This window comes from Aspergillus thermomutatus (assembly GCF_002237265.1).
Source record: "Aspergillus thermomutatus strain HMR AF 39 chromosome Unknown NODE_21, whole genome shotgun sequence".
In the NCBI taxonomy this organism is placed as follows: domain Eukaryota; kingdom Fungi; phylum Ascomycota; class Eurotiomycetes; order Eurotiales; family Aspergillaceae; genus Aspergillus; species Aspergillus thermomutatus.
Window position 1 is genome coordinate 117,138 of NW_020798069.1, and position 27,398 is coordinate 144,535.

The window sequence follows — 27,398 nt, forward strand, 5'->3', positions numbered from 1 at the left end:
AATGATATCTATTTCTCATATAACCTGTTCTCTAAACACCTGACAGAGATCCTTCACTCCATGCGGCGTACTGTATAGTTCTAATCTCCTAATCTACAATCACCGGCGAGGAGGGCCTCTTTCCCTTCGCCTCTGCAGTACTGGACTTTTTGAAAATGAACGAGACTCTGTTATCCTCGTCTTTGAGTAAGGGAAAAAGGACGTCATCGTCATCAACTGCGGCCTGCAATTCGCTAACTGTTTCATCCGTCGCCGCCGATAACAAACCAGGGTCTATATGCACGTAATGGGAGAGCGATTGCTGAATTCGACTCTTTTGTTTGGTTGGTTCGTCGTCCGTGCGGTCATTTCCTCGTTTGCCCTTGTGGCTTCGGCTTCGACGACCATCACGTAGGTGCGAACGAATCCACCGCTCTTGTTCTTCCATATTGAGCTGGGACGCTTTGATGAGTGTGGGAATGTCAGGAAATTCAGGATCCGTGTCTGAGAGATCGCTGGACGGTGAGTCCTCTGCATCTGTGGCTGGGATGCTGGGATCGTCGCTCGGCGGGCCGGCCATCTGCCCTGATCCGCCGCAGTCGCAGCCCAGAAGCTCATGCGTCTGACAGCGGCTCGCCTCGTCGAGCCGGAAGAGATCCTTTAGCTCGTTCCTCGAGAATTGGGCCACGCTGTCTTTGCGCTCCATGACGCTGTCTGCCAGTCCGATCTTGGTTACCTGGCGTTGCCAGATTTTCTCCTCCAGGCTTCCCTTGAGCAAGATGCGGTAGATCCGGCAGTGTCTCTTTTGGCCGTCGCGATGGATCCGTGCCATGGCTTGTACGTCGGTTGCTGGGTTCCAGTCCACGTCGAAGAGGACAAGGCGGCTTGCGCCTATCAAATTCAGTCCGGTGCCTCCTGCTTTTGCGGAGAGGAGAAACGCGAAACAGAGATTTGGGGGTAGACGGTTAAAGTCTTCTACGAGGGACTGCCTTTTCTGCGCTGGCGTTGAGCCATCTAGTCTCAGGAAGGGCAGAGATAGGGAGGTAAGCAGGTTTGCGAGCAAATTCAGCGTCGAGGTGTAGTTCGAGACGAGGACGATCTTCTCCGACGTCGATGTGCGTAGGTTATGGAGTAAGTGATCAAGGACTCGTATTTTTGCGCTGCACGAAGGGGAAAAGTGGCGCAGAAGGTTCGGGGGCAGGGATGATAAGAGCGCTGTGATCGTCTCATTGGGTTTTTCGTCTCCAGTCTTAGGTGAAAGCAGCGAGGGGCTGTTGCAGAGCTTTTTGAGAATGGTAATGAGCTGCAGGGCGTTTTCTGAATTGCCAATGGCACACTGGAACACTGGAGAGGCGAGCACATTTTTGTAGATATTGGCTTGTGTGGAGGTCGGGTTGCAGAACAAGATGTATTCTGTTTTCGGTGGCAGATATTTCGCCAGGATGTCAGCCGTCCTGCGTAGCATGAACTTGGAAGTGAGCTCTCGCAGTTCTTCATTCCTAGCTTCGCCTTTTTCAATCTCCTTCTTGGTTGCCTCTGGCTGCCTGCTCTTCACGATCGGCCCCTCAAATTCTCTGACAAAGGCCTTGAAGTTCCCTAAAATACCTGGGTTTACCAGATCTACCGCCGCAAAGAATTCCTTCAGGTCATTCTGGATTGGGGTGCCAGAAAGAATGATTCTTTTTGTGGCGTTCAGTGACTGGATAGCCTGGCCGCTCTTATTCTGAAGCGTCTTCAGTCTGTGGCCCTCGTCAGCGATGATAATGTCGACTCCCGCACCTCTTGCTAGGCCTTCTTGAACGGTTCTAAGCTTCTCGTAACCCACTATCATGACACTATAGGCCCTTCCCATAGTGAAGTCGGTCAAACGCTTCCTTTTGTCATCAAAGACGAATACACCGACGCGCTCGTTTCCCAGCCATTTGCGGAACTCCTTCCTCCAGTTGTTGATCAGAGTCACCGGGCAAACGATGAGTGCTTTCTTGATCACCGGAGGGCTTTCATGAATCGGATTCTGTTTCAGCAGAGTCCAAAGTAGCGTAATCGTCTGCAAAGTCTTCCCCAAACCCATGTCATCTGCAAGTATAGCGCCTTCTCCATTGAACGATCGCATACCCATGACGCACTCGTAAAGGAATTGAACACCCTCGCGTTGGTGCTGTCGCAGGTGCTTGGAGAGAATTGGATCGACGACAACGTCGACAATTTGTTTCCCCTTGGGCACTGAATTCGGTCGCTTCATGACCAGCGCTCCAGGATGATTCGGGTCATGGCGTGGAACAGGCTTCCCAACGGGCGTCGCAGGAACGACGGTGCTTTCTAGTAGCGGCTTCTTGTATGCATTGGATATAGAACTGGGTCTGGAGGCCGGATTGGGTAGAGGCGAGCCGCGTGTCTTCCCACTCTGGCTCTTCTCACTTGAGGTTGTCAGAAGCGAGGTGCTGCTACGGTTCGCTAGTAAGGGCATGAACGTCTTCTTCGGCGGTGCCGGTGCCGTGGCGGGCCCAGGTGTGTCCTTTCTCTCGAGAAATGGCCTGCCGGCTAGGTACTCCTTCCTAGGTATCTCCGAGTCGATCTCGACTTCTTTGCCTCCTATCGAGAGTACGGTTCCTGCTTCAATTCGGGATCCATGCATCACCCGTCCCATGTCCTTCCCCGATATGTCCTGTAGGTAGATATACCCATCACGGGCAGAGATGATACCGTCACCGTCCCACGTCTTGTTCTTCTTCGTTGACGGTTTTCGCCTATCGCAGACTTCGGGTTAGCTTGATCGTCGCTTAAATTGTACCCGGGAGAGTTACCATAGCACGTTGTAGTATCGGTCCCCGGACGAATCATCCCCAGTTGTGCTCTCGCCGGATGAGCTGCCTGCGTTGATGACTTGCTGAAGAGGCTTGCGGTTCGGTGTATATAACCGGCTTAGTGCATCACCATGTGTAGTGAGTTCTGGGTCCAGACGCTGCTTCTTGGCTGGAGGTTCGCGACTTTCGGAGACACCGGTTGCCGGGCGTGCATCGGAGACGGACGGGTGGGGCTGTTTCCTGATCAAAGGAGGTTTGAAAGGCTTGAAGACCATGGTGAGAAATGGTCGTGAAGCTCGTTGCCCGGTTCTCGATCAGCGCGCTGGACGATGGGTTATAGGATGTTTCTCGCGAAGCGCGAGACGCGAGGCGAAGCGCGTGGTCACGTGTAGTGTCTTGTATACTCATTTCGGGAAATATTGAACCATTTGTCGACTTTAGTCGGGAGTTCTTGGCTGTATATGAGAATACGCTGTATGTCATTTGTTCTGGGCGCCTTCTATATGAGTAGTGGCTGCTTTGTGAATTTTAGGTCGTGTGTTGACAGGTATGTGCCAAACGAGCGGGGGACATCGAGACCAAGGCGCAGTAAATATATATCTCGGACCCTCTGAATGCCCATAAAGAACCGCCGATAACCACCGGAAAATACCACCAATCATCAATGCCCAGGACGACAGTAACGATAGAAGCTTGCTTTCCAACAGTTCAAGAAAACGGAGTTCAAGGAAACCAGATGGCTATGGTCGAGAGACATTACGACAACGAATCGCAACCAATGACCCATCGCAGGCTGAGGGCTAGTAGAATTGCATTCTACCTTAGGTATTCAAAAATCTCGGCGCATCTTCAATAAGAGGCCGGTTGGTGTAGTTGGTTATCACGTATCGTTAACACCGATAAGGTCGCCGGATCGAGCCCGGCACTGGTCATTTCATATTCCTTTTTTGCTTTTTGCGCGTAGCGTGTACCCAAAATAGCCAGTTACTGGGATAGCGACCTTCCTGTCCATTCTCTAACACTTCCTGAAGAGGGATGCTGTCGGTATGCGGACCAAGACCGTAGTTACTCGCAAGCGCCGAGTTATATCGTTCAGTATCCTGCTGGGCGATTTTTACATAAGGAAAATGTCATGAAAGGTAGTTGAATTACTGATATGATCGGAGACGACTATCAAGATCAAACCGAGGACCTGCCCAAGATCGATCCAGCGAGCCAGACTGCAGCGCATGCGCCCAGAACAGATGCTCCAACGAGCCGCTTTTCCCAAGAAGATTCGCCAGACATGCGTACCGGCACGACATTTCGAGCCTTTGTAGACTGGGAAGAGGGAGGTGCATCAGTGTTGTTCTCAAAAAGTGGCTCTCTGCGAGATGCAAAGTCCCGATCGCGCTTGCGCCATTTCTCCACTAGTCGAGCGATCTCAACGAGATCCTCCTTCAGAGAACCTGGCTCAGTGGCATTGGCATGCTCGACTTCGACATTTTGAACATTGCCGAAGAAGTCCACCACCGTTCTTAGGCGGCCCTCCTGCTCCCCGCCGGGAAAGAGGTCCCACCGAACGCCCGGTTGCGAATGGATCTTCGACTCATCATACGAGTCGAACAAATCTCCCAGTTTCGCCTTCGAATTGGCACTGGTCACCTGAGTTTCTAAGAATTCCAGCACATAGTATGTCCAACGATCGATCACCGCAACGCCGACATCGTTATCCGCATGATGAGAGTAAGAGGACTGATCCAGCGCACTGGACCCGGTCGCGATAATATTTGGCGAGTAGAAGTGGGTGTACATAGTATTAGCCTGGCAAGTATCAATCATGAATAGCAGCTCATGATAACGCTTCTTCTCCCACATCTGGCCGAACGCATCCGCCAGGTCCCATGCCCCAATCTCCTCCGAGTCCTGGAACTTTAGGAACTGATCGCCGCCGTGTCCGGTCATATACACGAGCACATTGCTGCCAGCGTCGGAGCCCAGGCGTTTGCTCCGCGGCACGTCTTCGTCCAGTCGGTCGGTCAAGAGACGGATAAAGCTCTCCACGGTCACCTCGTAGCCTCGGTAGTCTACCTCAATGTTATCTCCGTATAAGTCGACTGCGCGATCGGCATTGCTGTAGACCGTCCCTGGAAACGCGTTTCGAGGATTGCAGGCCATATCGTCGGGAAGCATTAGGATGATTTGCGAATCGGGTATCCCCAGCCGCTTGACGGTGCGATATAATGAGAGTACATTTGCAAGATGGCGGTAGTTGAACCAGAATCGCGACGTAGAAACGAGTACGGCCCAATTGGAAGTGTGTTCTGTCGAGGCCTGTGCCGCGAGAAGAAGGAAAAGGAAGGAGAGGACTTGCAGGAGTCCAAGACGATGAGACATGTCGAACAACTGGGGATCAGGTCATAAGGTTTGGGTATATAGGCGAGCAAAGAAAAAGACACTGTAAAAGAGAGAAGCGAAAAGAAACGGAGGCTTGGTCAGATACGCATCCGGAAAAAACTATGAACAGGAAACGAGTGTGCTGTATGTTTTACAATGAGCTGATATGGGATTAATAATGAAGAAGACACAAGCAGCTGTCCTGATCTAGCGGGGAGGCGTTGCAGACGGAGCGCCTGAAGATCCGCTGGCTTGGCATCAACTATCTAAAAACTCCGTGTACGGAGTATCTAGTTCACCGTTCTTGAAGTTTAGTATCACTCACTCAAGGAACAAATAAGGAATGCACTCTGATTTCTGCTTCTGGACATTGTCGCTCAGTGCTGGACTTCCTGATTAAGATATAGATTTCGTGACCTGGCAGTGTCCTGTGGAGAAAGCCTAGACTTTCAACAAAATGCCTTCAAAAGCCAGCCCTCAAAGGAGAATCCGATTTGTTTTTTTGCTTCGTCATGACTCTATTTGAAATGGCCTGAGGAAAGAATGCTTTCTGTATTCGAGAAAATAATGGAAATCATCAAGTGCCAACGAGGGAGTAATCAAAAGTCAATGCCCCCCGAATCTCCGAAGATAGAACAAAAGGAAAAGCGTCTATTCAAGTCTATACTACATTCCAGACGGTGTGAAATACAATTATGCTGTGAAGACACGGGACCTGAGACAAAAAAGTAGATGTATCTGCCGAGTTTGGCGAGTCTCAAGTGAGCTGCAACTGTTGCTTTCTAAACGGTGAGTCATCAAACAAATCTACCACGCTCCGTATGGAAGATTTGGACATTGCCCGAATTTAGACAATTTTGGTTTCGCGGTTAGGCATCACGTCGTTAATTTATTTGCCAATCTCGACACCACCGGTGGCACCGAGGAGACGCTTGATGTCACCGTAGATAGCGAACTGACCGGCAGTGATGGAACCAACCATGAAAAGACTAGAAAATGGGCACATCAGCTATCATGCTGAATCGCAAGAAAATAGGAAACAGCTAAACTTACCGAGTACCAATACCAGCGTAGCTGCCACGGATACCAAGGTCCTTGGCGATCTTGATCAGACGGGAGACAGTGCTCTCACCAGGAGCGCCCTGAGTCTTGTTGATCACACTGAGCATGGTGTCGGCGGGCTGAGAAACAAGGGCGGCAGCGAAACCAGCAATGAGACCAGAGCCGAGGTTGATACCAGTCTTGGCACCATCGGAGACGGTGTTCTTGTCGACCTTGCGGTAAACAGCCTCAACGACCTTCTCGAAGACGACGAACTTGGCCATGGTGTAGGGGATCCTGAAGTTCCAATTAGAAATCATCAGAAGGCCCCATTGGTCGAGACTGATAAACTTACTGCTTGAAGAGGATAGGACCGAAACCAGAGTAGAAAGCACCGATACCCTCGTTCTTGAGGATCTTGCCGAAACCGCTCATGAGACCGCTAGCGAAGGTAGGCTCAGAGACGAGACGAATACGGGTGGCCTCGAGAGGGCAAAGGGCGATATCAGCGAAGAACTCGGCGGCAGCGGAGGAAGCGAGGTAGACAGCGGTTCTGTTGTTGGAAGCAGTCTCGTAGCCGAGCTGGTTGATCCACTGCTGCTTGAAGAACTCATAACCACCGAACTTGAAAGCACCCTGAAGGAAGTAACCGGCAGCAGTAGGACCGAAACCGGTGAGGAGAGCGCCAGCACCCTCGTTGGCAATGACCTGTCTGAAGCCACCAATCATACCACGGTTGTAGGTGGCAGGGTCAAGCTGGATTCTGGTCTTGACGCTGCATTGAGAAGAGAGATACATCAGTACTCGGTTGATGTACACCGCAAAGCGCGCCGGGGGTTTCGGAACAAGGCGCAATCGATGCGATTTGGGGATAGTGAGGCTGAACAGTAAGACCTACACATCGACAGGGGTGAGGGCTCCGTGGGTGACGGAGCAGCAGACAGCACCAGCAAAGGCGAATCTGGAGTAGAGCTGGAAGCCGCTCATCTGAGGGGCGGCAGGAGCCACCTTCTCGACGACGGCGTCGATCTTGGGAGAACCAGTAGTGGGAGCAGCGGCGGCCATAGTGAATTATGTGTGGTATCTATGCAGGTCTAAAATCTAAAAAGAGACAAGGGTAAGAGAAGGATGGAGAAAGAGGAGACAGATAGGAGAGAAGGAAGAGTGGGGATAGGTATAAACGAAAGCAATTGAAGCTTTACAGGGAGGGTTTGGAAAGGGAAAAGGGAAAAGGGAAGAGAGGGAGAGGAAGATATGAAATTGAAGGGAAAAGGATTTCACAAAGGGACATTGGGGAGCACAGACTGGGCACTAGCGGCACCGATCCCGAAAACTTTTCGCAGGCCAATGCGGGCATCGCTCGGCAGCACGAACACGACTCGCCACCGTTAACTCCGATCGTCCGGCCAACATAAGACATCTCAAGTATCTATCAGGGATTCCAGAGGCACTTTGCGCAGCGATAATCAACAGACATGTCTGAGCTTTCCAGTCAGGAGATTTTTGACGCTTCGATGCTAACTTTGAGATATGTGCTGTCCTCGAGATCGCTCAATCCTACAGACTATAGTGGTCGCATCTATAGAGTAAATAGTACGGAGTACCTAGATCAAGGACACAGCGGCTCGGTTTGGCGAAGTCTAACGATTATCTACAACAAATGATCTCCCAAGCACTCGTTTCTTCACAATTTGACCGTGGGGAAACAGCGATGTCGTCACTCGCTCAGTAATAATATTAATAATAAACAATATTTGCCTCTGACGGCGCTCAAAGTGGATATCTGTCGAGTCCACAATGAATTGTGTATGAGCCTGAGGCATCAAAAATTTCCCTCGATGGTCCTGACCGCCTGGATTGAAATGCTGGATTCCACGAATCAGATGCCCCGGTTCTCTGTCAGACAGCCAAGATCTCACTGTCTCTTATTGGCTTGATTTCACTTCCCCCAGAGCGGCTCAGGCACAACCGCACAAGGCTTTAATTAGAAATGGAAGCCTCAGGCATCAATGCAGCCCTTCCAGAAATTGACAGTATCAAGTTGTTCCTCTGTCTTGTGTCTAGCTCCCAGGCGAAAGGAATGCTATATCTGAATTCCTCATGACATTATTCCTCTTTAACGTATCTACTAAATTATAGCCTCAAAGAGCACCAAAAAAAGTATAAGGTACTGCCACGACACATAGCCTTCCATTTGTCCCAAATCCTTTCGCAAAAACAACATGTTCTGCTCTACATCATCGCGCTAAGACTATTTGACTGATGATGTCTTAAACCTAGCGGACGTTGACAAAATCTGAGTAATGGTCATGATCTATATATAATTATGCTAATATTTCCACCTCATTATTGATGCTGATGCTTTTTTAAACACTGGGTCGCATCGTAACTCATGCCTGTTGATCCTCGCATTTGTCTTCATGCCACTAGTCATTCTCTTTCCTCATCCGCCTTCAGTCATATAATTTTTATATCGCGGCTGTCAGCTCAGCTTCGCTTCTCACGATTTGCCTTTCAATCACCCCATATATCTCAATGCTTTCTTTTCTTGCTAGCTGCCTCCCAAGCAAAAGAAGGGAGAGGCAGAGATGGAATGAAATCGAAGGTCTGCATTCCGTTTTCCCTTTGCGATCTGGTCTAATGATCTATCAGAGGAAGCGAGGCGCTTGGATCAGCTCCCATCTTGGGACGCGCCAGACAATCTGCTTCTGATGCAAGCCTTTGAATGGCATATGCCAGCTGATCAAGCCCACTGGCGCCGTTTACGACATATTCTACCGAGTCTCAAGGAGATCGGTGTCGACAACATATGGATACCTCCAGGTTGCAAGGGGATGGACCCTTCTGGAAATGGCTACGACATATATGATCTGTACGACTTGGGCGAATTCGACCAGAAAGGATCACGAGCCACGAAATGGGGGACCAAGGAGGAGCTTCTGGAGCTCACCGCAGCCGCTCGGGATCTCGGTGTTGGTGTTTACTGGGATGCTGTTCTCAATCATAAAGCAGGCGCAGATTTTACAGAACGATTTCTGGCCGTCGAAGTCGACTCGGAAAGTATGTTTCCCTTCAGTGGAGAGGTTGGTCAACCTCATACCTGACAAATCGCATTAGGACGAGATATCGAGATTTCACGCCCGAAGGAGATCGAGGGGTGGGTGGGGTTCGATTTCGCCGGTCGTGGCGACTTTTATAGCTCGATGAAATATCGGTGGCACCATTTCAATGGTGTTGACTGGGACGAATCGCAAAAGAAGAACGCGATCTACAAGATCGCAGGGCCGGACAAGGGTTGGGCTGACGATGTCGGCCACGAGTTCGGCAACTACGATTATCTGATGTTCGCAAATTTGGATTACTCTAACGCAGAAGTCAGAAGAGATCTTCTCAACTGGGGCGAATGGATCGGCACTCAACTACCTCTCAGTGGTATGAGGCTAGACGCTGCGAAACACATGTCGGCTGCTTTCCAGAGGGACTTTGTCGATCATGTTCGGAAGGCTCTACGACCTGATTTCTTCGTAATCTCGGAATACTGGCGGTGTGATCTCAAAGTGCTCCTGGATTTCCTGGAGAAGATGGGACACCGAGTTCATCTATATGATGCCCTATTGGTTGACCGATTCTCAAAAATCTCCCTGAACAGCGAAGCGGACCTGCGAGGAATTCTCGATGGTACATTAGTTCAGAGCAAACCACAACATGCCATTGTAAGATCTCCTAGACGTGCTCTGTCTGCTGTCCACGCTAACCGTCTAGACATTTGTCATGACTCATGATACAGTAAGAAAATCAACTTCCATCTCAGTGTCTTAACATGTATTGACCTAAGTAAAGCAACCAGGCCAAATGTTAGAGGTATGATTCTGTTGTCACGGCCTACATTGACTCTTCCATCCTGACTGAATTGCCAATAGGTTCCGATCGCATCCTTCTTCAAGCCATTGGCATATGCTTTGATCCTACTACAAAATAGAGGACAACCTTGTGTCTTCTGGGGCGATCTCTACGGGATTAGAGCAGGCGTCAAACATCCAAACACCCGTTCGTGTGGAGGCAGGCTTCCGATTCTCACAAAAGCCCGTAAGCTCTACGCGTACGGAGAACAGCGGGATTATTTTGACCAGCGTAACTGCATCGGTGCGCACTGCCTCCCCTCTGGCCCTCATTCTCACCGTGCTGACGAGACAAATAGGATTTATTCGGTACGGCAACCGGCGGCATCCCTCGGGTCTAGCCTGTATCATGAGCAACGCCGGCCCATCGCAGAAACGCATGTTCGTTGGGCAGCAGCATGCCGGGGAGCAGTGGACGGATATACTCGAGTGGCATTCCGGATCAGTCACCATTGACAGTCGAGGATGGGGCATATTTCCCGTATCGAAGACGAGCGTCAGTGTGTGGGTGAATTCCAAGGCAGAAGGAAGGGACAGCCTCAAAAATCACTTGTATGTGTCTCCTTGCATAAGTCCATTCTCTTGGAGATTTGCTCACAATCTGGATTACAGTGATACGGATGTGTACAAATATTGACGTTCTCGGAGAGTAGAGCGATGATAGACTTCTCAGCTTCAATCTTCACGGCAACCTTGACAAACCACAATGTTTCCTGTCTATTGCCAATCCAAATGTGAGAGCAAAAAGGACATAATGTCATCCAGCAGTTTGGTGAACCGCTGACTATGTTTCCCAAAAATGTATCAATGGCGTATGATATTCGAATAGCCAGCTTGTGTACAATACACTAATTCCTCCCGCATGTACGTGCTTGGTCTCCGTGCAGATTACAATTTGGGCGTCTATCACTCTACTGATGGCAGAGAAATATTGACTGTATATAAGCTTTGATCACATTAGGCTCATTGGCCTGGTAGCTCACAGTCAGAAGATACTGTTGTTCAATCCCTACGGCAATCGATCATGAGAGTACCGGGAAATGCACCAACCTTATCACTATTTGCCGTATATGTTGCATCTTGAGGCTCTCCTTAGCATCTGTTGGACTAACCAGGATCTGGTGCAAGCAGCGCTAGCCGCAGTTCCAGTAGTAAAGACTGAAACAGAAGGCATAGACAAGCCGAGGGCCTGACTCAAAATACTCTCTTCTCGATCCGATAGAGCCTAGCGCCCTTTCCGGTTCTCGTTCACTGCAATCATAATCCATGGATGATGCTTCCACCATGATGCAACTCGCATTGCCGCCGGGCCACGGGGCAGATGATACCACGATGACATCGTTGCGGGAGCTGGGCTCTTATATTCATCAATCTTTCTGTGCCTGCGTCTATATGCACACGAAAGAGAGTCAACGCTTCATACAAGTCCGATCTGCTCACCATGCCTCAGTATCTGGTTCGTACCCTCGAGCCCGACAACGAAGCGAATAGGACGGCGCTGATCTTTAAAAAAAAACAGGTCAAGTTCCCGCCGCAGGTGACGGTAGGAAATAAAAAGGAGTAAGTTCTGGAATCTACGTGGAAGCCTTGATATTGGCTGACTATACACAGAGTTCTAAACGAGATTGAATCTCACGGTGGCTCTTTTGTGAGAGAGGAGCGGTTCCTCAAGGGATACGTGTAAGACACAGGATCTACTCTGTACTTTGTGTGCAGACTTACAGGGCCACTCTGGCAGGTATGATATTCCAGAGGAGGATCTGGATATAAATAAGTTCCGGACGAGGAATTATATGTTCTCTTTGGAGAGACAGGATTAGACGGAGAGGACCTTGATAGGTAGTCTCGTCGGAATAGAATGGTCGATATAGTCAACATGATATCATGATGACTTTCTGGCATTGATACGTAGGGTTTTATATAAGACATACCTGCCTCTAGCACTCATATCCGAGAAAAAAAAATGATGACATTGGTGCCCTTTTTTGAGACGTATTGCTGCAGAATGCCTTTTCATACAGTGAGCTGTGGGTCGAATTCAGAGCCGGACCATGAGGACTGACATATCCAGCTCGTTCTACAAGACCACATTAGTGAGTCGGATATCGATCGGTGAGCTCTCTTTCTTGTTCTCCAAGTGGTATCTATCTTGTATCCCCCATTACTGATGTCTACTTCTGCAGGATGAAATCGCTCATCACATCCGCCGGGGGCAGAATCACCAAACAAGCCGAGAATCGCATTAGGTGCGTCCCTACACGTCGACTCCTTGACCTCTTTCTAGAGAGATTTACTAACAGAGCAATTCCGAGACAGTTTCGAGACACCTGATCAGTTCGACCTCCATCTAATAACGAAGCATCTGGATGTGGAGACGTTGTCGGATCATCCGTGACTCGATTTGGGTTCAAAGTGGATACAGAGATTGGTGATTCCGATAGATATGACTGAATAGCATTATTGCTCCAGTCGATACTCAATATTAGTAGAGTCGTTCCATTTGACATCATCGTCGCCAGCATCGCTATGGAGGTGTGGCTGAGGGGCTCAAGGTATTCAGCAATCAGAGTCTAACCACTCCATGTCTAGTCAGCTTACAGGACAAAGACCGTCAAGGATCAGCATACTTAATTAAAATAGTGATCAACCAAGTCAGGTAGCATGGAGTCACTAAATATAGTTCTGTGCGCCTAGTGGTCTGTTCCTTTGTGACACTCTTTTAGCTGCAGAGATAGGCTCATCTCGCCGGTTTAGTGTCGGAGTGGCTGGTTCCTCAGTCTTGCTTGACTGAACAGAGTAGATATCGACAGGAGACGAGGGATATTAAGCCATATTAATATTAATATTGACGACCCCCAAAGGTCCCTTTTCAGTCTTTTTCTCCATCACTTTTCTCTCTCGCGCTGAAATCATAGCCAACGACCACATATAGTCATAATGTTTCGATGACATACCCCCACACTCGCTTGTTGTCGCTCGCTCTTTTGCTTTTGCTACTGTTGATTCTCAGTCTGAAACCGTCGCATATAACGAAATTTGGGATTAATGTCTTGCCCATAATATGTCTTCTCCCCAGTATCAGGAGCTCTGGGTGTCGCAAGAACCCGTACAACCAGCGACTCGAGAAACCGACACTGTGCGATCGGTATGGAAATTCCCGGCGGCTATAGCATCGACGCTGTCGCTTGTTGGGTATGTATAAGAAATAATGCCATAAAATGGAAGTAGAATCTCTGACAGTATCCAGGTACCTGATGATTCCACTCGTACTCGAAAAACCCGAAGATAACCCGCAGATCAACAAGACGATCCTCACCATCGCCGCAATGGTCTTGATCGGCGTCGCTTACGCGCTATCATTTGTCCTCGTTTGCTTCCAGATCGACCAAAGAGCCTATCTCCTCCACTCTGTCTTTCTGTATGCTCGCTCTCGCGCAGCCTTGTCCGTGTAAGAATGAAGCAGACTAACCAAAATCCCAGCCCCTGCCTCTCATCGAGCCTCTTCGGCCTCTTCAACATTGTCTTCAACATCCTCTGCCGCAACATTCTCCCCATGGACAATCTGGGGACCATTGTGGTCAGTCTTTGCTGCGCCTTTGTCTTTCTCTACGCGCTAGGCGCACTGTGGATCTATGGACGGACCATCGCGGACGAGACTCGCGCCCACTACAGCTCTGCGAGTCCTATCCTCCTCACCGAGGAGGAGATGCAGCGCCAGCAGCTGCTCCGATTATTGCAGCGGAATGGAAGGAAGAAGAGGTCCAGTGCAAAGGCAGTACAGAAGACGTTCAAGGTTGATGTGCCGGAGGTGGTGAGTCCGGGGAAAGGGTGGGATCGGTATATGGCGCCGAGGGAGGAGTATTTCATTTGATGGCGGGAAAACGAGACACGCCATGAGCTTATGTGAACAAATGCAATTATGTGATGCTGAAGCGCGCCATGCACGGCTGATGATACATTTATCGGAAACCAGGATATCTCCGACAGAGTAGTCCGTGGCTAGGTCGACATGCGACATGTTAATCGAACCGCTTCGAAACGGATCGCACCTTTGCTCGATGCTATTTTCGCTAGATATCATGTGAGCCGGTCCTGTCTGCTTGATACTTGGATAAATCATGCCTCGGCTTGTGTGGGGAGCAGCAGACTGCTTGGGGCCTGGACACGCATGCACTCTACTGCTAAGAATCATAGAGCACATGTACTGAGGAAATTCCGGCTAAAGCTCACTGCTCCGATCATAAATGACCAGATGAGCCTTTCAGTTCCAATCCCATTGATAATCCTCCAAATAGAAGGAATAGTCGGGTTTAAACTCGCGAAGGGTCAAACAGGTGCGCCATATAAGCCAGAACGGGCTGGCTGGCACCCCTTGCAGTCTCATAGTGGTAATGCTCAACAGTTAGCTTATAGAGTCTGGACAGTCGAATCTCTTTCCATTATCATCAAATTTGGATCTTTCCTCCACCTGGAATCGTCTCAGGAGGGATGAAGAGGGTGTAGCAAAGAGATTTGTCAAGCGGGGAATGGTTAATGAAGATCACAACGCAGTAAAGGTTTTCCTTCCCAGCATCTAGGCCTGCGGACTGAACTGGTTGACAATAAAATAGTCGATCAGATGAGTAACTCCGTTCAGCCGAGTATATTCCCGTCAACGGAGTGATTAGTGACGCCAATCGTCATTTGAAGCGGAACGACCAGACGCTCTGGAGATGCCTCGGCAATTTCCGAATCGGGAGTCCCCGTGCACCGTCATCATCCGCCTTCAAATGATCACTCTTCTCCTTTTCTAGATCCTTATCGTTCTATCGCCAGGTTGCAGCATACGTTGCCGCTCTTTAAGTCAACATGGCGAAACGAGTGACATTATTCGAAGCCCCACCACTGGATGAATCCAAGGCACCGATCGAAAACGTGTTGGAGTTGACCCCGGTTGTTGACATCGGGCCGGTACGTCTTTCTTTCTTTCAAGCTGCCATGGGACTTTTCCACAGGAACCAATGCTACTCTACTTCCTGTACTGATACTATTTAGGATGTCTTCACCAACACCCGCCCCCTCTGGCATCCCCCCGGCGCCCGCGGCATCTTCGGCGGAGCCGCCATCGCCCAGTCCCTCTCGGCCGCGATGCGAACGGTGCCGACCGATTTCGCCGTCCACAGCATGCACTGCTACTTCGTTCTGGCCGGCGACTCCGAAATCCCCATTCTGTACCACGTCGAACGAGTCCGCGACGGACGCAGCTTCATCACACGCACCGTCCAAGCCCGACAGCGCGGCCGGCCCATCTTCACAACAACCCTGAGCTTCAGCCGGGCCAACAGCGGCGGCAAGAAGCGCCTCGAACACGCCACACCCAAACCGAGACTCGACGACCCAGCCGAAGGAACCAGAGGCTCGCTGGAGGATAGCCGGGGCCCGTTCGAGACCCAGAAGGCGGGGACCGTCAACCGTGAGTTATCTGCCTCCACAAGAGAAGCTAAGGCTCGAGACGAGACGAGGTGAGGCGAGGTGCTGAGACTGACGGCGGCAGGCGACTCGCCCAACCCCGAGGACAAGCGCGTACGACGGTTCGCGCGCGCCCGGGGCCGCATCTCCGAGGCGGGCGGCCACCAAGCGCACCTCTCCGCGCTGGCATACATCACCGACAGCTACTTCATCGGGACGGTCGCGCGGGTGCAGAACATCCCGCGGTTCTCGTCGCCCGCGGAGCTGCGGCGTGCGCTGCAGGCGCTCAAGAACCCGTCCGACCTGGACGACGAGGACATCGCGCGCGCCATCAAGGAGCTGAAGGAGGAGGAGGCGGCTGATCTGCGGCGGCGGCTGGAGGGCGCGCTGAGCAAGGCGACGAACGAGAAGGGCCAGGACCGGAAGGAGGTCGGGATGATGGTTAGCCTGGACCATACGATCTACTTCCATAACCCGTGGGCGTTCCGGGCGGACGAGTGGATGCTCATGGAGATGGAGAGTCCGTGGGCTGGCGAGGGCCGGGGGCTGGCGATCCAGAAGATCTGGTCCCGGGATGGGACTCTGATTGCCACTTGCACACAGGAGGTACGTTGACGCCGGTCACATTAGGGTTTGGGCTACTGCCTGCAGAAAACGGCCGCTAATGCTTGTCTTCCAGGGAGTGGTGCGATTAAAGCAGGACGAGCCTCCTCGCTCCAAGATTTAGCCGGTGATGGACCGGACTAGACCTTCCCTTTCATTGCTTTTCTTCATTTCATTATTCACTGTAATCTTGATAGACTCGGAGGACACATCCGGCCTCTTTTGCTTCGGCTTTATACTACCTTCGCTGTACTTATTTCATTTACCGGGTTTCAGCGCCAAGTACAGTAGTATCAGTTTCGAGCGTATACAATGACACTACATACGTTCTCTGTAGGATTGTCAACAGCTGGGGAGAATGCTTTGTATTCGACTTCAATGGTTCAGAGCACTTTGCTTGAGCAGCGTTTGGTGACATCAACCCCCTGAACAAAAACAAAGAGACAAAAGGTAAGGTCTCACTCGAAATTTGAATCAAACGTAGTCATCCATGATCGTAAAGGAGACTGAAAAGTAAAGAAATCGCAAAACCGAGCAGAAAGCCGACCCAGAAGAACACAGATGCTGATGATGATGCTTGCCGGAGACGAAATAAGGACTTTTTAAATCAGAGAGCCGCCCCACCACGTTTGCTTTTGCAGAAACGAAGAAGAAATAAAGAAAATGCGCTAATGCTACAGAATATCAAGAATCATACGTCCATTTTCTCCGACTCAAGGTGCTGTGGAAGTGACTGCAACTGCGACTGCGTGCGCTTTTCGCAGAACTCGAGGACCTTGGGTCCCCAGAGCTCGCGGCCTTTGTACTCGCCCACGTAGTCGGGCCAGCTCTTGGTCTCCTTGGCGAGATTCTGGAGTTCCTGCATGGGCAGTTCGTCCAGTGTGGTTAGGAAGGTCTTGACGCCGAAGACGATGGTGCCTGTTTTCGGAAGGCGGCGAAAAGTCTGGCGCTCGCGGCGGATGACGATGTCTTCTGGTGCCGGGTTGGGGTTGTCTTCTGAGAGGGTTGTTGGGCGATAGAGAATCTCGAAGAGGGTCTCGTCGGGACGTTTGACCTCGACGAAGTAGTTGGATCGCTCCATCGGTGAAGCGGGTGTGAGACGGGAGAGAAATCTGTGAGGGTCAGCGGACGTCTTTTTCTGCAAAGACATTCGGGGCTACTCACTTGCTAACAGAATTGGCAACCTGTTGGTGCCACAGAGGTACCGGATTGTGAAGCTGGGATATTGTCCAACCGATTCGTTCCTTGACTGTCCAGCCAACGGGGAAGAGACTGGCGCTGGCGGCTCTATTCGCAGATGATCAGTCGGGGTAGACTGTCAGCGACGCACCTCGACTTACAGGTAATACTCGCCGTCGGCGTTCTGCATCAGAATGCTCAAGTCCTCCATGGTGAGCCGGACGGCAATCTCCAGAGGGTCCACCTGCTTGTTCTCCCCTCCGAAGACGAAAGTTTCCCCCGTCATTCTATTGTAGATGGTCGACTCATTCCCAGACTTCTTCCGCTCAAACACGTTTGGGAATCGCTGGCAGAGAAAATCAACCACTTCCTCCAGCGCTTCAAGGCACGCATCGTACGACTCTGGCAGGCATTGGAGAACCTTTTCCCTTTCCTCTCGCAGCAGTCGACTCCGCACATGATGCTCGTCCATGTAATTCTTGTCGACGGTGAGCCAGTTCTCCACGTCCAGCTTCCGAATATCCATCATGACCCGGTATCGCTCCCTTCCTCTGATGGGTTGGGCCGGGTATGGCGCCATACGCTTGACATCATTGCAGCCATCACGCTGGGCAGGTTTCTGAAAGTATGATGCCAGAGGCCCTTTTCGTAGTTTGATGATGAGAAGGGGTATGAAGAGGATGAAGAGCACAGCCCATGACAAGCTATTCATCGCCTTTGACAACGGTACAACAATACAGGTTCAAGCACGATGGTGAAACAAAAGTATAAGACAGAGATGGAAGAAAAGAAAAGAAAAGAAAAAAGAGAAGAGGACGAAGGGACACTCTAAAGAGACTTTTGGCGTAATCTACACATCCACGACGGACTCGACAGAGCAATTCGGGCAGCTTGACATCGGTCAACCCCCACTCTCGACGGAGGGCAATGGCTTCAATTATAGTTGCCTGGACCCAAGAAGCAGAAGAAGATCATCTTGGTCAGACGATTAACTTCCAGCGACTCGGGAGGGTCTAGCATTCCGGATTCAGGGAGCTGTGCAAGACTGGCCGATGATGATACGTTTAATTCTTCCCCGCAAAAGCCGCAATTCGCCGCCTTCCCAGGGAAAACAGAACCTGACAGCACCCACATGATCAGCAGATTCATTAGTAGTAGTTAGTAAGGAGGATATAGTGTAAGGTACTCCATTCTCACTACTCAGCTCACGCTGCGTTGTGTTGCGTTGCGCTGCGTTGCGATGCAATGAGCAAGCGAGTAGGAAAAGGAAAAGCAAGCTCCACTGGGAAGACCTAGTAGTAGTACACTAGTACACTACTACTAGGTAGTACCCTAAGATATGCAATGGAGAGAAATGATTGGAGCGCGCAAGACGAAAAATAATGTCCAGATTTAGGCTCCCCGCCATACACTAGGACATAGAGATCCAGATGCAGTATTTCCCATTACCACATCTTGTGTCCTTGTTATCGAGTGCTGTTACCGAGACGAGACCCATAGTGAGAAATAATCCATCCTCCTGATAGACAGACTGAGGTGTACACTGCCATGTTCATCCACCTCAGCTTGTAATAATCATAGTAGTATTCTTGAAGTCAAGTCAGGTGCAGCTCACGCGGATACAGTCCGTGCGCCAAATCCTAGACCTCGTGAGCTGAACAGCACAGAACAAAAACAGAAATCATCATCACTATTATGGTACATGATGAGGATCCCCCTGCCTATCGAGCTCAGGTTAGGTATTTCAAGTTCCTGCGGTTCCGTTCCAGCGGTATCCGTCTTTTTTTTCCGACTGAAAATCACCAGTTCACCACCGAGGATGGAGGACGCCACTTCATCGAGTGTAGGAAAAGAAAGTACCTACTCTTCCCGACATGCTGGGCCAACCGCGAAGAGGAAGCTCTGGCTATGGCACTCTGACAGGTTCACCGATCATCATACATCATCGTCATATACTACTACTACTGCCTACCACTAGTATCACTAGGCAATAGTGCTACATAGATAGATACGTAGTAGAAAAAAGAAGCGCGTGGGATGCAGCATGTATCCAACCCAGATTCGGAAGTCGGTGGTCACACAGCTTTGCACCTTTCAGGAGGCTGTGATTCGACATGATTTCCCCCTGAGTGCTGAGGATTCTGCTGGAGATTTCCCTCCGACTGGCTCTGTCCATGTTGATGCTACGGAGTAGTATCTAACTTCATACATCCATACAGACTACAGAGACTCTGACGTAGACTCTGAAACCCTCCTTGGTGACCCCCGCGTTGCTAGCCACTTACATCCAATATTCGAGGTAAGGATAGGTAATGATCACGCAGACTACCTGGCAGCGATCCACTTAGCGAGGAGTCCAGATCTATGATTTTCATTTTTGTCTCATGGATCCATCCGGTGTTATTGAACTGAAAACCATGAAATTAAATCTATGATCTATTATAATTCCAGGATACCTACTACTACTACTACTACTACTACTACTACTACTACTACTACTACTACTACTACTACCAGTCTACCAGGTCCACTTGCACAATCAGGGGGTTTGCGCTGCAACCGCCGGTTCCAATCTCGCGCAAAGCGCGCTTGCCGCTATCCTCGTACGACTTTGGGTCGCTGTGGAGCAGGTCAAGGCCAAGGTCAAGGTCGACTCTTTCATAATAATCATCAACTGTCTCGAGGAATTTTCATTGTACTCAGAATCAGGCAAGAAATTATTTGTGTGTGTTTTCTTTTTCCTTTTTTCCCGGTTTCATCTACAGTTGCTTTTTCTGGTGCCTCGTACTCAGACACAATACTGCACAGTGCCAACTGCCAACACTAACAGACTTTCGTTCCTCCCAACCAGAGGCTTGACTACTGTAGGCTATCTAACTAGTAGCTCCAAGGAGACTCGATTCCCCTTTAACTCTAAAGATGAGCTGATCTGCTAGATGGGACTACCGTAAGTATCTAGTGCGGTATTGCTTTTTTTGCCTACCCGCCAGCTCGTCACGGCGCATGGTCACGGTGGTCACCAAGTACATAGCTACTGTTCTGAGATGGTACCTGAACCGAGCTCATTTCCTCACCAGTTAATAGACTAGGTTCGGTCTACATAAAGAAGGTCACGGGATACCGAAGGAGCTCGTCAGGCGTCACTGAGACTCTGGCCTAGGCTCTACCATAAGTCAGCAATGCTCCATCAACTACCTTAGTCAACTGCTTTACAGAACTTCCCTGTGAAAAGTAAGCCAAACGAAGGCAAGTGGTTACTTAGCTCAAGGCTGTGCAAATTGAAGATCCGCAGACACTACAGGGTAAAGTATCTGTGCCATGGCTGACTGTCCGTGCACCGACTGTGCCACCAGCCCACTGCCACTAACTACCCTGACCAGGTTCTCCGCATCTCATCTGTCTCCCAGTTACAGTCCTGTATAGAGAGGTAGGTATCCGTACTGATGGTCTGATACACGGCATTGAGTCATCAGTCATCCCTCAGATGATGTAAAAGGTACCTCGACCAGAAGAGAACAAAGTACTCCAAAGATACTTTCATGCATATAACTTAATCTTCTCTCACTTCGTCTCTCCTCTCCTCTCCTCTTCCCTCCCCGGGGAGATCATCCCTCTCACTAAGTACATGGCATCAGCTGACTATCGTAATTGCTGACACACCAATGGATCTAGACTAGACTAGACTGGAGACTGTAGACTGTTCTGCGGATTATGCAATGAATGCAGTTAACCCCAGGGGAACTGGATTCCGCGGACAGGCAGCCTGGACGCAAAGGGATGGTATGATTTCTGGACGACACGTGCAGGACGACCAGTCAACGGCGTGTTCAGACAGGCAGGTGGTCACTCGACCTCTTTTTCTTGATGACTGCTGCTATGACTACCTAATACCTACAGGATTATCTCATCGTATATGCCAATAGCTCTGACTGGCATCCACGTTTGTCAACGGCGCCTGCAGCGTGGCCTGGATATCCCTGTCCCTGACCCTGCGCAACATGTGTCTCTACCCAAGGTCGAGAGTCAGGCAGGATTCTAGGTATCTCTCAAATATACTGCACTCATTCGAGGCTTAATCATGTACTATATCAGGTTCAATTAAAGTCGTCAAGAATCATAGAGGTATCTAGGTAAGAAAACAAACAGGACATGACCACATCATATACCAGCATGAGAATCTTCCAACTGGCTCCGCACATGCCGTATAAAAGCAAAAAATATAGACTCCGCATCCCCTCACACTCATGCTTTGACTCGCCGGATCATTCGTGACAACCAATGGTCTTATAATCCTCGTCCGCGAGTAGCAAGCGCATACAGAAATCATTGCCATGGCACGCAGGGATCCATGGCATATCCTCGTGACAAAAGCATTTCGTTCCGAGCCATCTCGTCCAAGTCATCTTTCATTTTTCATTTTTTATTCTCTCGTAAGATTTATCGGAATTTGGCTCGGCATCGGCCCATGACCTCACCCTGGCAAACCAGTTCGGCACTGAATTCGCTACCGTCTAGCGTCAGGTAGATGTCAAAGTATACCCGGTAGAATGTGCCCTGCGGAGTGTCCATGCGCTCAAAGTCGGTCTCGAGATTCTTGCGTGACAGATCCGAGGTCAGGGTCACAACCTCTTTGATGCCTGTATCGTTCTCGTCAGTTCCACTTCATCACTCGCAATAAAAGTAAGAAAGTCAAGCACTTACGCGGATCCTTGGTGTACTCTGGACAGACATCCTCGTCACAAGCGTACAGGATATCCTCGTACATCAGTGTCGCTCCCGGCGCCACCTGTCGGAAAAAGCTGACCTTGACCGGTTCTCCGATCTTGACTCGCTCGCCCTTTTGTACGAAGATCTGCCGTGTGTACTTGCACCGGTCTCTGCCGTCCAGACTAGGAACACGGTACTGTTCCGGGTGATAACCTTCCTTGAACGGCTGCAGAGTGGCCATGAGGTAGTGCCGACGTGCCACTCGGTGGGTGATCACTCGCTCTGTGATACCAGCGGTCACGGCTCCTTTGACAATCGCGGCAACCGAGTCCATGGGTCTCACCACCTTGGACTGATACTGAGGCGGTACGTGGAGCTTGATTTGCTGGAACAGATATTCGGAGGCACCAAACCCGCCGACCACGAGAACGTTCTGTTAGATCGTCAGTGGGGTTTTTAGCATTATCGCAGAGATAAACCTACCTGGAGAGATCGATTCTGTGCTTGAATGGCAATGATCTGGTTCCGAACCAACTCCAGAATGCGGTTGACAACAGGCTCGAAACATTGAAGAATTTCCTCATTGGTAAACGTCATGTACCCCTCTTCGATGCCAGCATCGGGAAAGTCTGCTTCGATACCAACATCCACTGCCCATTTCTGGCCATTGTTGCGGAAATCGGCCTTGATCCGGTTCTCAAAGTCCATAATGCACTTGGCATACACCTTTCCCGCGGTTCTCGAACCGTCGGGCAACTTCATCTTGCGAATCTTGGCCCGCAGGATGTTGCTGAAATTCCGGTTCAGAGCCGTCGAACCGCACGAATCTCCCGATCCCGCCGTGCACTCAGCCACGCTGAAGGGCTGCTCCTCTTCGACCTCGTACGCGATCAGATCAACCGTTCCTCCACCGCAGTCGACAATCAAAATCGCATCCCCGACTTTGAGCTGAAGCAAGCCGGTCTTGGCGCAGAACAGCGCAGCAGCCTCGGGTTCCGAGATCAACGTCAAGCGGTTATCGTTCTCGTCTCGCAGAAATCCAGCCTGCAGGGCCGCCGCCCGGGTTGCTGCCTTCCCCGCATCATTCCAGATGGCGGGCACGGTGAGATAGTACCGGATGTTGCGCTCCTCCCGAGTAAACACCTCACCAAGGGTCTTTTGTAATTGCGCTCGCATCGCTTGTCGCAACTTGAAGAGGTAATCGGCCGCTACATCGATTTCTGACTTGCCGGGAGGAAGAGGTGGAAGGTTGATGGGATCGATATAAGTATTGCCGGAGAGCATGAGCTGTAATTTGAACCATTCGACCTTTTGGACGCCGGTCTTCGGGTATCCAGTGGGTGCCAGAGCGTCCGCAATATCCGGGCCCCAGCCTACCACCTTCTGATATTGATCGTAGTACAAGACCGTGGGGATCTAGAGAAATTCAAATAGTCAGAAACAAAAAGCGCCAGGCGATGTCTCCGCGGGTTTCTAAGCGCCCACCTTCTGCTTGGTATGCGTTCCTGCTCCAGGCCATTCTGTAATGATATCTTCTCGAGCCTCATTGTTGGTCGCAAAGGCGAAAGCGACGCCGGAGAATGTTGTTCCAAAGTCAATACCGACAATCAACTGTGCCTTGCTCCGACCAGCGCCCTCGACCTCGACTGCGGGGTTCCGTACGTTATACTGGGGCTGCGGCATCGAAGGAGGGATCCCATGCGGGACGGGTTGCTGCAACGGATACCCAGGCGGAGCGCCCATGGGCTGAACGGGCTGGTGGCCATACTGCACGTTGGTGTTCAGCGGGGGCGGGTGATGAGCCAACTGTTGACCCGGCGGCATGGGGCTGGTTGGCCGCCCCGCGGTGTTGTAAGTATAACTCGGAGGGCGACCCAATGTGTTCTGATTGTTCATGGGGAGACTGGTTGACGAGGAACTATGGCCAGAAGGCGGAGAGCTGGGGGAAGTGGCGGTTGAAGGCGGGGCGACGAGAGTGCTGGTGGACGGGCTGGGACTGGCGACTTGGGCAGCGGAGACGGAGACACTACTATTGTTCTTATTGCGTTTGAAGCCGAAGGATTTGAATCGTGAGCTCATCAGGTCCATGTGAGATGACCTGTGACGGAGGCAAACCGAAGAGAAGAGACAGGGGGGAGTTTAGGAGAAGAAAGAGGGAGACGGAGAAGGGGAGGGGAGAGAGGGGGAAGAGGAAAACAATGAAAGAGACTCGAGAGCGATAGAGCGAGTCAGCCGATGATGGAGAAAAGGCAGTGCTCGCGAAGGGCGGATGAAACAAACAACTCCTTTGTCTGAGGTTTTTTTTTTTCTTTGATTTTAATCTGGTGCGATTAGGCAGAATTTGGGTGGAGGAAGAGGAAGAATGACAATGAGGAGGATTATCAGGCCGTCGGAACACGAGAAAGGCTGGATGGAATCAAGGGATCAACTGTCGTGATTTAGTTTGCATGGGGCGAGGCTGACACTTTGGAGGCGTCACAGAAGACTTGATGTGCTGGATCATCAAGAATAACACAGTCGATATTCTTCCAACACTATTGATCGAGTCGTAAATTGAAAGTGATTATTGAATCGATGAGAGAAGATGCAAAAGGGATGCTGCTTGTTGATGTTGACTTGGCTTATGGCTACAACGTTGTACTCGGTCAGTAACACTGCAGTTACCAATCAGTCCTCTGCAATGTCCACCATTTCTGCTTCGGCATTTGCTGGAAGTCTGAAGATATATCGAGTCCTTTTTTGATATCATTTTCTATCTTTAGCATCCCTTTTTCGATTGAGAGTATGCTTTGCAATTGACAGTTCTCCTGGCCATGGATATGGGAATCTGGGCCCGACTTCGCTGTCCCTTGGTCGCAAGTATTGTCATGTATTGTATGTTACCGTACATCTCTCACAATGGGACCCAAGAATTATCCAGCCAGGAATCTGCCTGATATCCTATCACACAGGAATAGAAAACGTTTCTATAGAAGTCTTGTCAATATAAAAAAAAATGCTATCGATATACTTTTAAGGCATTGTCACCATGAACAACATGAGAGTCCTAATACTCTGTAGATATCCAACCTCCCGTCCCTGAAACCGAAAGTGGAGTGATACTCGGTCCTGAATCCGAGGATCGAGAATCAAGATACGAGCGATCTGCCTTGCCAGAGTGGAGATTGAATGTCCATGAAACCACCACCCTCACAAAACCAAAGGTTGATAAATCATCCACTCCCTTTGCAACTTTGAACTCGATTCTCGCTCATAGATTGTGTCATATTTCTTAGTGTCAATATCACTGTCAATGTGAGTAACATCGTCTAAATGTCTCTATGTAGCTTCGCGGATCACAGAACAGCCACGCCCCAGCCTCTGCGCTAGAGTTGCTAAGCCATGTTCCTTCTCTTTGTTGGCCTGGTTTGTCTGCGGCTGAATCGTGTATCTGTACGCATGCTGCGTTTTGTATGGTATGATACTACATCCGGATTACCAGATTTCCGAGTCCCAAGCACTCATCAGGCATCTCCATTTCCTGCTGTGTAAACTGAGATGTACTATCGATGTTATATTTTTTTTGTTGGGCAGCCAGTAGTCTTACATGCTAACAAAAGTAACGAATGGACTTCACGAAGCGCCTGAGGAGCAGTTGACTGACCGCTCCCTTGACCTTGTGTTAGATCGCAAGGCGGATTTCCACAAATACATTCAAGTGTGTTGTGAAGAATTCCCCTTTTGTTACGGAGTACTTTAGCTTTTGATTCCTGTCTTCTTCCGTGCTACCCAATGCGATGGCCGGTACAGGTTCTGCAGCATACTCCCCGGATCCTGAATATAACCACACATGGGCCGGTTTTCCACCGACTGCCGTTTCTCGATGCTGAAGCCCATTCGCTCGACAAGGCAAAACACCTCTTCTTCAGTCAATTCCACATTTCCCGGCTCTCCGATGCCTTGAGAGTGATCGCCTCCACTACTCTGGCCCCGGTTACTGCCATCCTCAAAGTGCCACAGTAAGGGTCCAGCATTGATCCAAAGACCGTTGGGCTTGAGACAATGTCGGATGGTTTCGATGTAGCGAATGAGATTAGGGGCCGTATCAATAAAGAAAACGGTAGCCACGGCATCGAACGCCTCTTTGTTTGAGGGATTGCTGTAGAGCACGACAAAATCCGCCGCAGACATGCTCATCGTCCCGAATGGCGACGCATCCCCGGCCTGAGCCTCCATCATCGCTGTCGCAGGGTGCTTGTCCGGGATCATGATTTTCTGTAGCTGCTGTTCGCGCGACAGGAGGTTGGAGAAGTGTAGCGCGAACGGGTACAACGCGTGCTGCTGAGGGCCGCGGGTGTGGTTTAGAACCCAGCTGCTGGCCAGCAGCTGGTGATATGAGATCTCATTACCTTCCGCGGCGAAGCCTGCTTGGCAGATCTCGAACACCAGTCTTCCCAAACCGGCGCCTGGGACGAGCACTCGTATCTCGTCACCGGAGGTGTTCCGTGCTTGGAATTCGTCGCGCAGATCACGGAGGACAGGCTCGTAGCATACATCTCTCTCCGCTATTCCCTCGGCGCTCCAGTCGCGGTAGAACTGCCGGATGGTTGAGTGTGCCTTGTTGACATCTGAAGACGTGGCGGTGCCGTGCCAGTTCTGCCGTGGATCATTGGGATCCGGATCGGCTGGTAGGCCGAACGATGAGAGGCCTGTGGCGAGAATCGAGTCCGCAATGTCAGCATTGATATCGATGGCGTCATCGACGCGGTTGAAGTTGTCTAAGAGGGAGAATGGGGGCTGTGCCAGCATCTGCCAGTGCGAGGACGGGAGCGCATAGAACGCTTGCCGTCGGCGATGTGTAGTGTTCATATGTGCGGTTCTCCGATATTGCCTGGTCCATGTCAGCGATGATGACCCTAAATTAAGCTGTAAAATATCTCGATTGAAGGTTAAAGCCGTGGCATCTGGTCATTGGGATGTTTCTCGCGAATTCTGTAGAGGCTCACACACCTGAAAGAATCCAACGTAGCAAAGAGAACTCGCCGCTCTTCAGGATCTGCCAGGGGATCAAAATCCCCCGACCAACTCCGAACGTCCTCCGAGTCATCAACATGATCATTTTGCTGCAGTTCAGTTGCCATTGTTGCTGAATGGCTTGGAGAAGCTCGTCTCTAGACAAGCTCCCAACTGCACAAACGCGCAAGAGCACGATAACTATTTCAAAGCAACTTCAACGCGTTTTCTCAGCTCTTAGTATCATCTACCATTGACATGCGCTGTTGGGATATCCAGAGTCTGGATGTGCTCTTCTCACTGCAGTCTGCAGGTGGTGAAATCCGTGGACCCGCTCTGTTTGGCGGGGAAACATCAAGAAAGCGGTGCT

The 27,398-nt window shown here is 50.4% G+C and overlaps 9 protein-coding genes across 9 annotated transcripts; 3 read left to right on the plus strand and 6 right to left on the minus strand.

Annotated features, from left to right (window-relative positions):
• Positions 1–88: 88 nt before the first annotated feature.
• On the minus strand, positions 89–3,058 carry CDV56_108616 (DEAD/DEAH box helicase; the record flags this gene model as incomplete). Its single annotated transcript, XM_026762235.1, has 2 exons — positions 89–2,726; positions 2,784–3,058. 2 exons carry the CDS (start codon positions 3,056–3,058, stop codon positions 89–91), a joined length of 2,913 nt encoding a protein of 970 aa, XP_026617560.1.
• A 904-nt stretch (positions 3,059–3,962) lies between these two features.
• Positions 3,963–5,159, minus strand: GPI8 (GPI-anchor transamidase; the record flags this gene model as incomplete). Its single annotated transcript, XM_026762326.1, has 1 exon — positions 3,963–5,159. The coding sequence occupies one exon, from the start codon at positions 5,157–5,159 to the stop codon at positions 3,963–3,965; it is 1,197 nt and encodes a 398-aa protein (XP_026617561.1).
• An 889-nt stretch (positions 5,160–6,048) lies between these two features.
• Positions 6,049–7,265, minus strand: MIR1 (putative mitochondrial phosphate carrier protein (Mir1); the record flags this gene model as incomplete). Its single annotated transcript, XM_026762377.1, has 4 exons — positions 6,049–6,148; positions 6,213–6,497; positions 6,556–6,975; positions 7,099–7,265. The coding sequence occupies 4 exons, from the start codon at positions 7,263–7,265 to the stop codon at positions 6,049–6,051; spliced, it is 972 nt and encodes a 323-aa protein (XP_026617562.1).
• A 1,667-nt stretch (positions 7,266–8,932) lies between these two features.
• CDV56_108803 (uncharacterized protein) lies at positions 8,933–10,736 on the plus strand (the record flags this gene model as incomplete). Its single annotated transcript, XM_026762422.1, has 7 exons — positions 8,933–9,260; positions 9,318–9,913; positions 9,963–9,986; positions 10,041–10,061; positions 10,121–10,343; positions 10,399–10,651; positions 10,712–10,736. The coding sequence occupies 7 exons, from the start codon at positions 8,933–8,935 to the stop codon at positions 10,734–10,736; spliced, it is 1,470 nt and encodes a 489-aa protein (XP_026617563.1).
• A 2,424-nt stretch (positions 10,737–13,160) lies between these two features.
• Positions 13,161–13,970, plus strand: CDV56_108873 (uncharacterized protein; the record flags this gene model as incomplete). Its single annotated transcript, XM_026762492.1, has 3 exons — positions 13,161–13,291; positions 13,347–13,517; positions 13,580–13,970. The coding sequence occupies 3 exons, from the start codon at positions 13,161–13,163 to the stop codon at positions 13,968–13,970; spliced, it is 693 nt and encodes a 230-aa protein (XP_026617564.1).
• Positions 13,971–14,947: 977 nt separating this feature from the next.
• Positions 14,948–16,274, plus strand: CDV56_108900 (acyl-CoA thioesterase; the record flags this gene model as incomplete). Its single annotated transcript, XM_026762519.1, has 4 exons — positions 14,948–15,049; positions 15,134–15,551; positions 15,633–16,153; positions 16,227–16,274. 4 exons carry the CDS (start codon positions 14,948–14,950, stop codon positions 16,272–16,274), a joined length of 1,089 nt encoding a protein of 362 aa, XP_026617565.1.
• A 567-nt stretch (positions 16,275–16,841) lies between these two features.
• Positions 16,842–18,041, minus strand: CDV56_108925 (heme-dependent oxidative N-demethylase family protein; the record flags this gene model as incomplete). Its single annotated transcript, XM_026762544.1, has 3 exons — positions 16,842–17,262; positions 17,315–17,437; positions 17,491–18,041. 3 exons carry the CDS (start codon positions 18,039–18,041, stop codon positions 16,842–16,844), a joined length of 1,095 nt encoding a protein of 364 aa, XP_026617566.1.
• Positions 18,042–21,766: 3,725 nt separating this feature from the next.
• On the minus strand, positions 21,767–24,124 carry CDV56_108995 (Hsp70 family protein; the record flags this gene model as incomplete). Its single annotated transcript, XM_026762614.1, has 4 exons — positions 21,767–21,966; positions 22,031–22,469; positions 22,520–23,452; positions 23,522–24,124. The coding sequence occupies 4 exons, from the start codon at positions 24,122–24,124 to the stop codon at positions 21,767–21,769; spliced, it is 2,175 nt and encodes a 724-aa protein (XP_026617567.1).
• Positions 24,125–25,771: 1,647 nt separating this feature from the next.
• Positions 25,772–27,156, minus strand: CDV56_109056 (carnosine N-methyltransferase family protein; the record flags this gene model as incomplete). The annotated part of the gene is made up of 2 exons (XM_026762675.1): positions 25,772–26,906; positions 27,026–27,156. The coding sequence occupies 2 exons, from the start codon at positions 27,154–27,156 to the stop codon at positions 25,772–25,774; spliced, it is 1,266 nt and encodes a 421-aa protein (XP_026617568.1).
• Between the last annotated feature and the right edge of the window lie 242 nt (positions 27,157–27,398).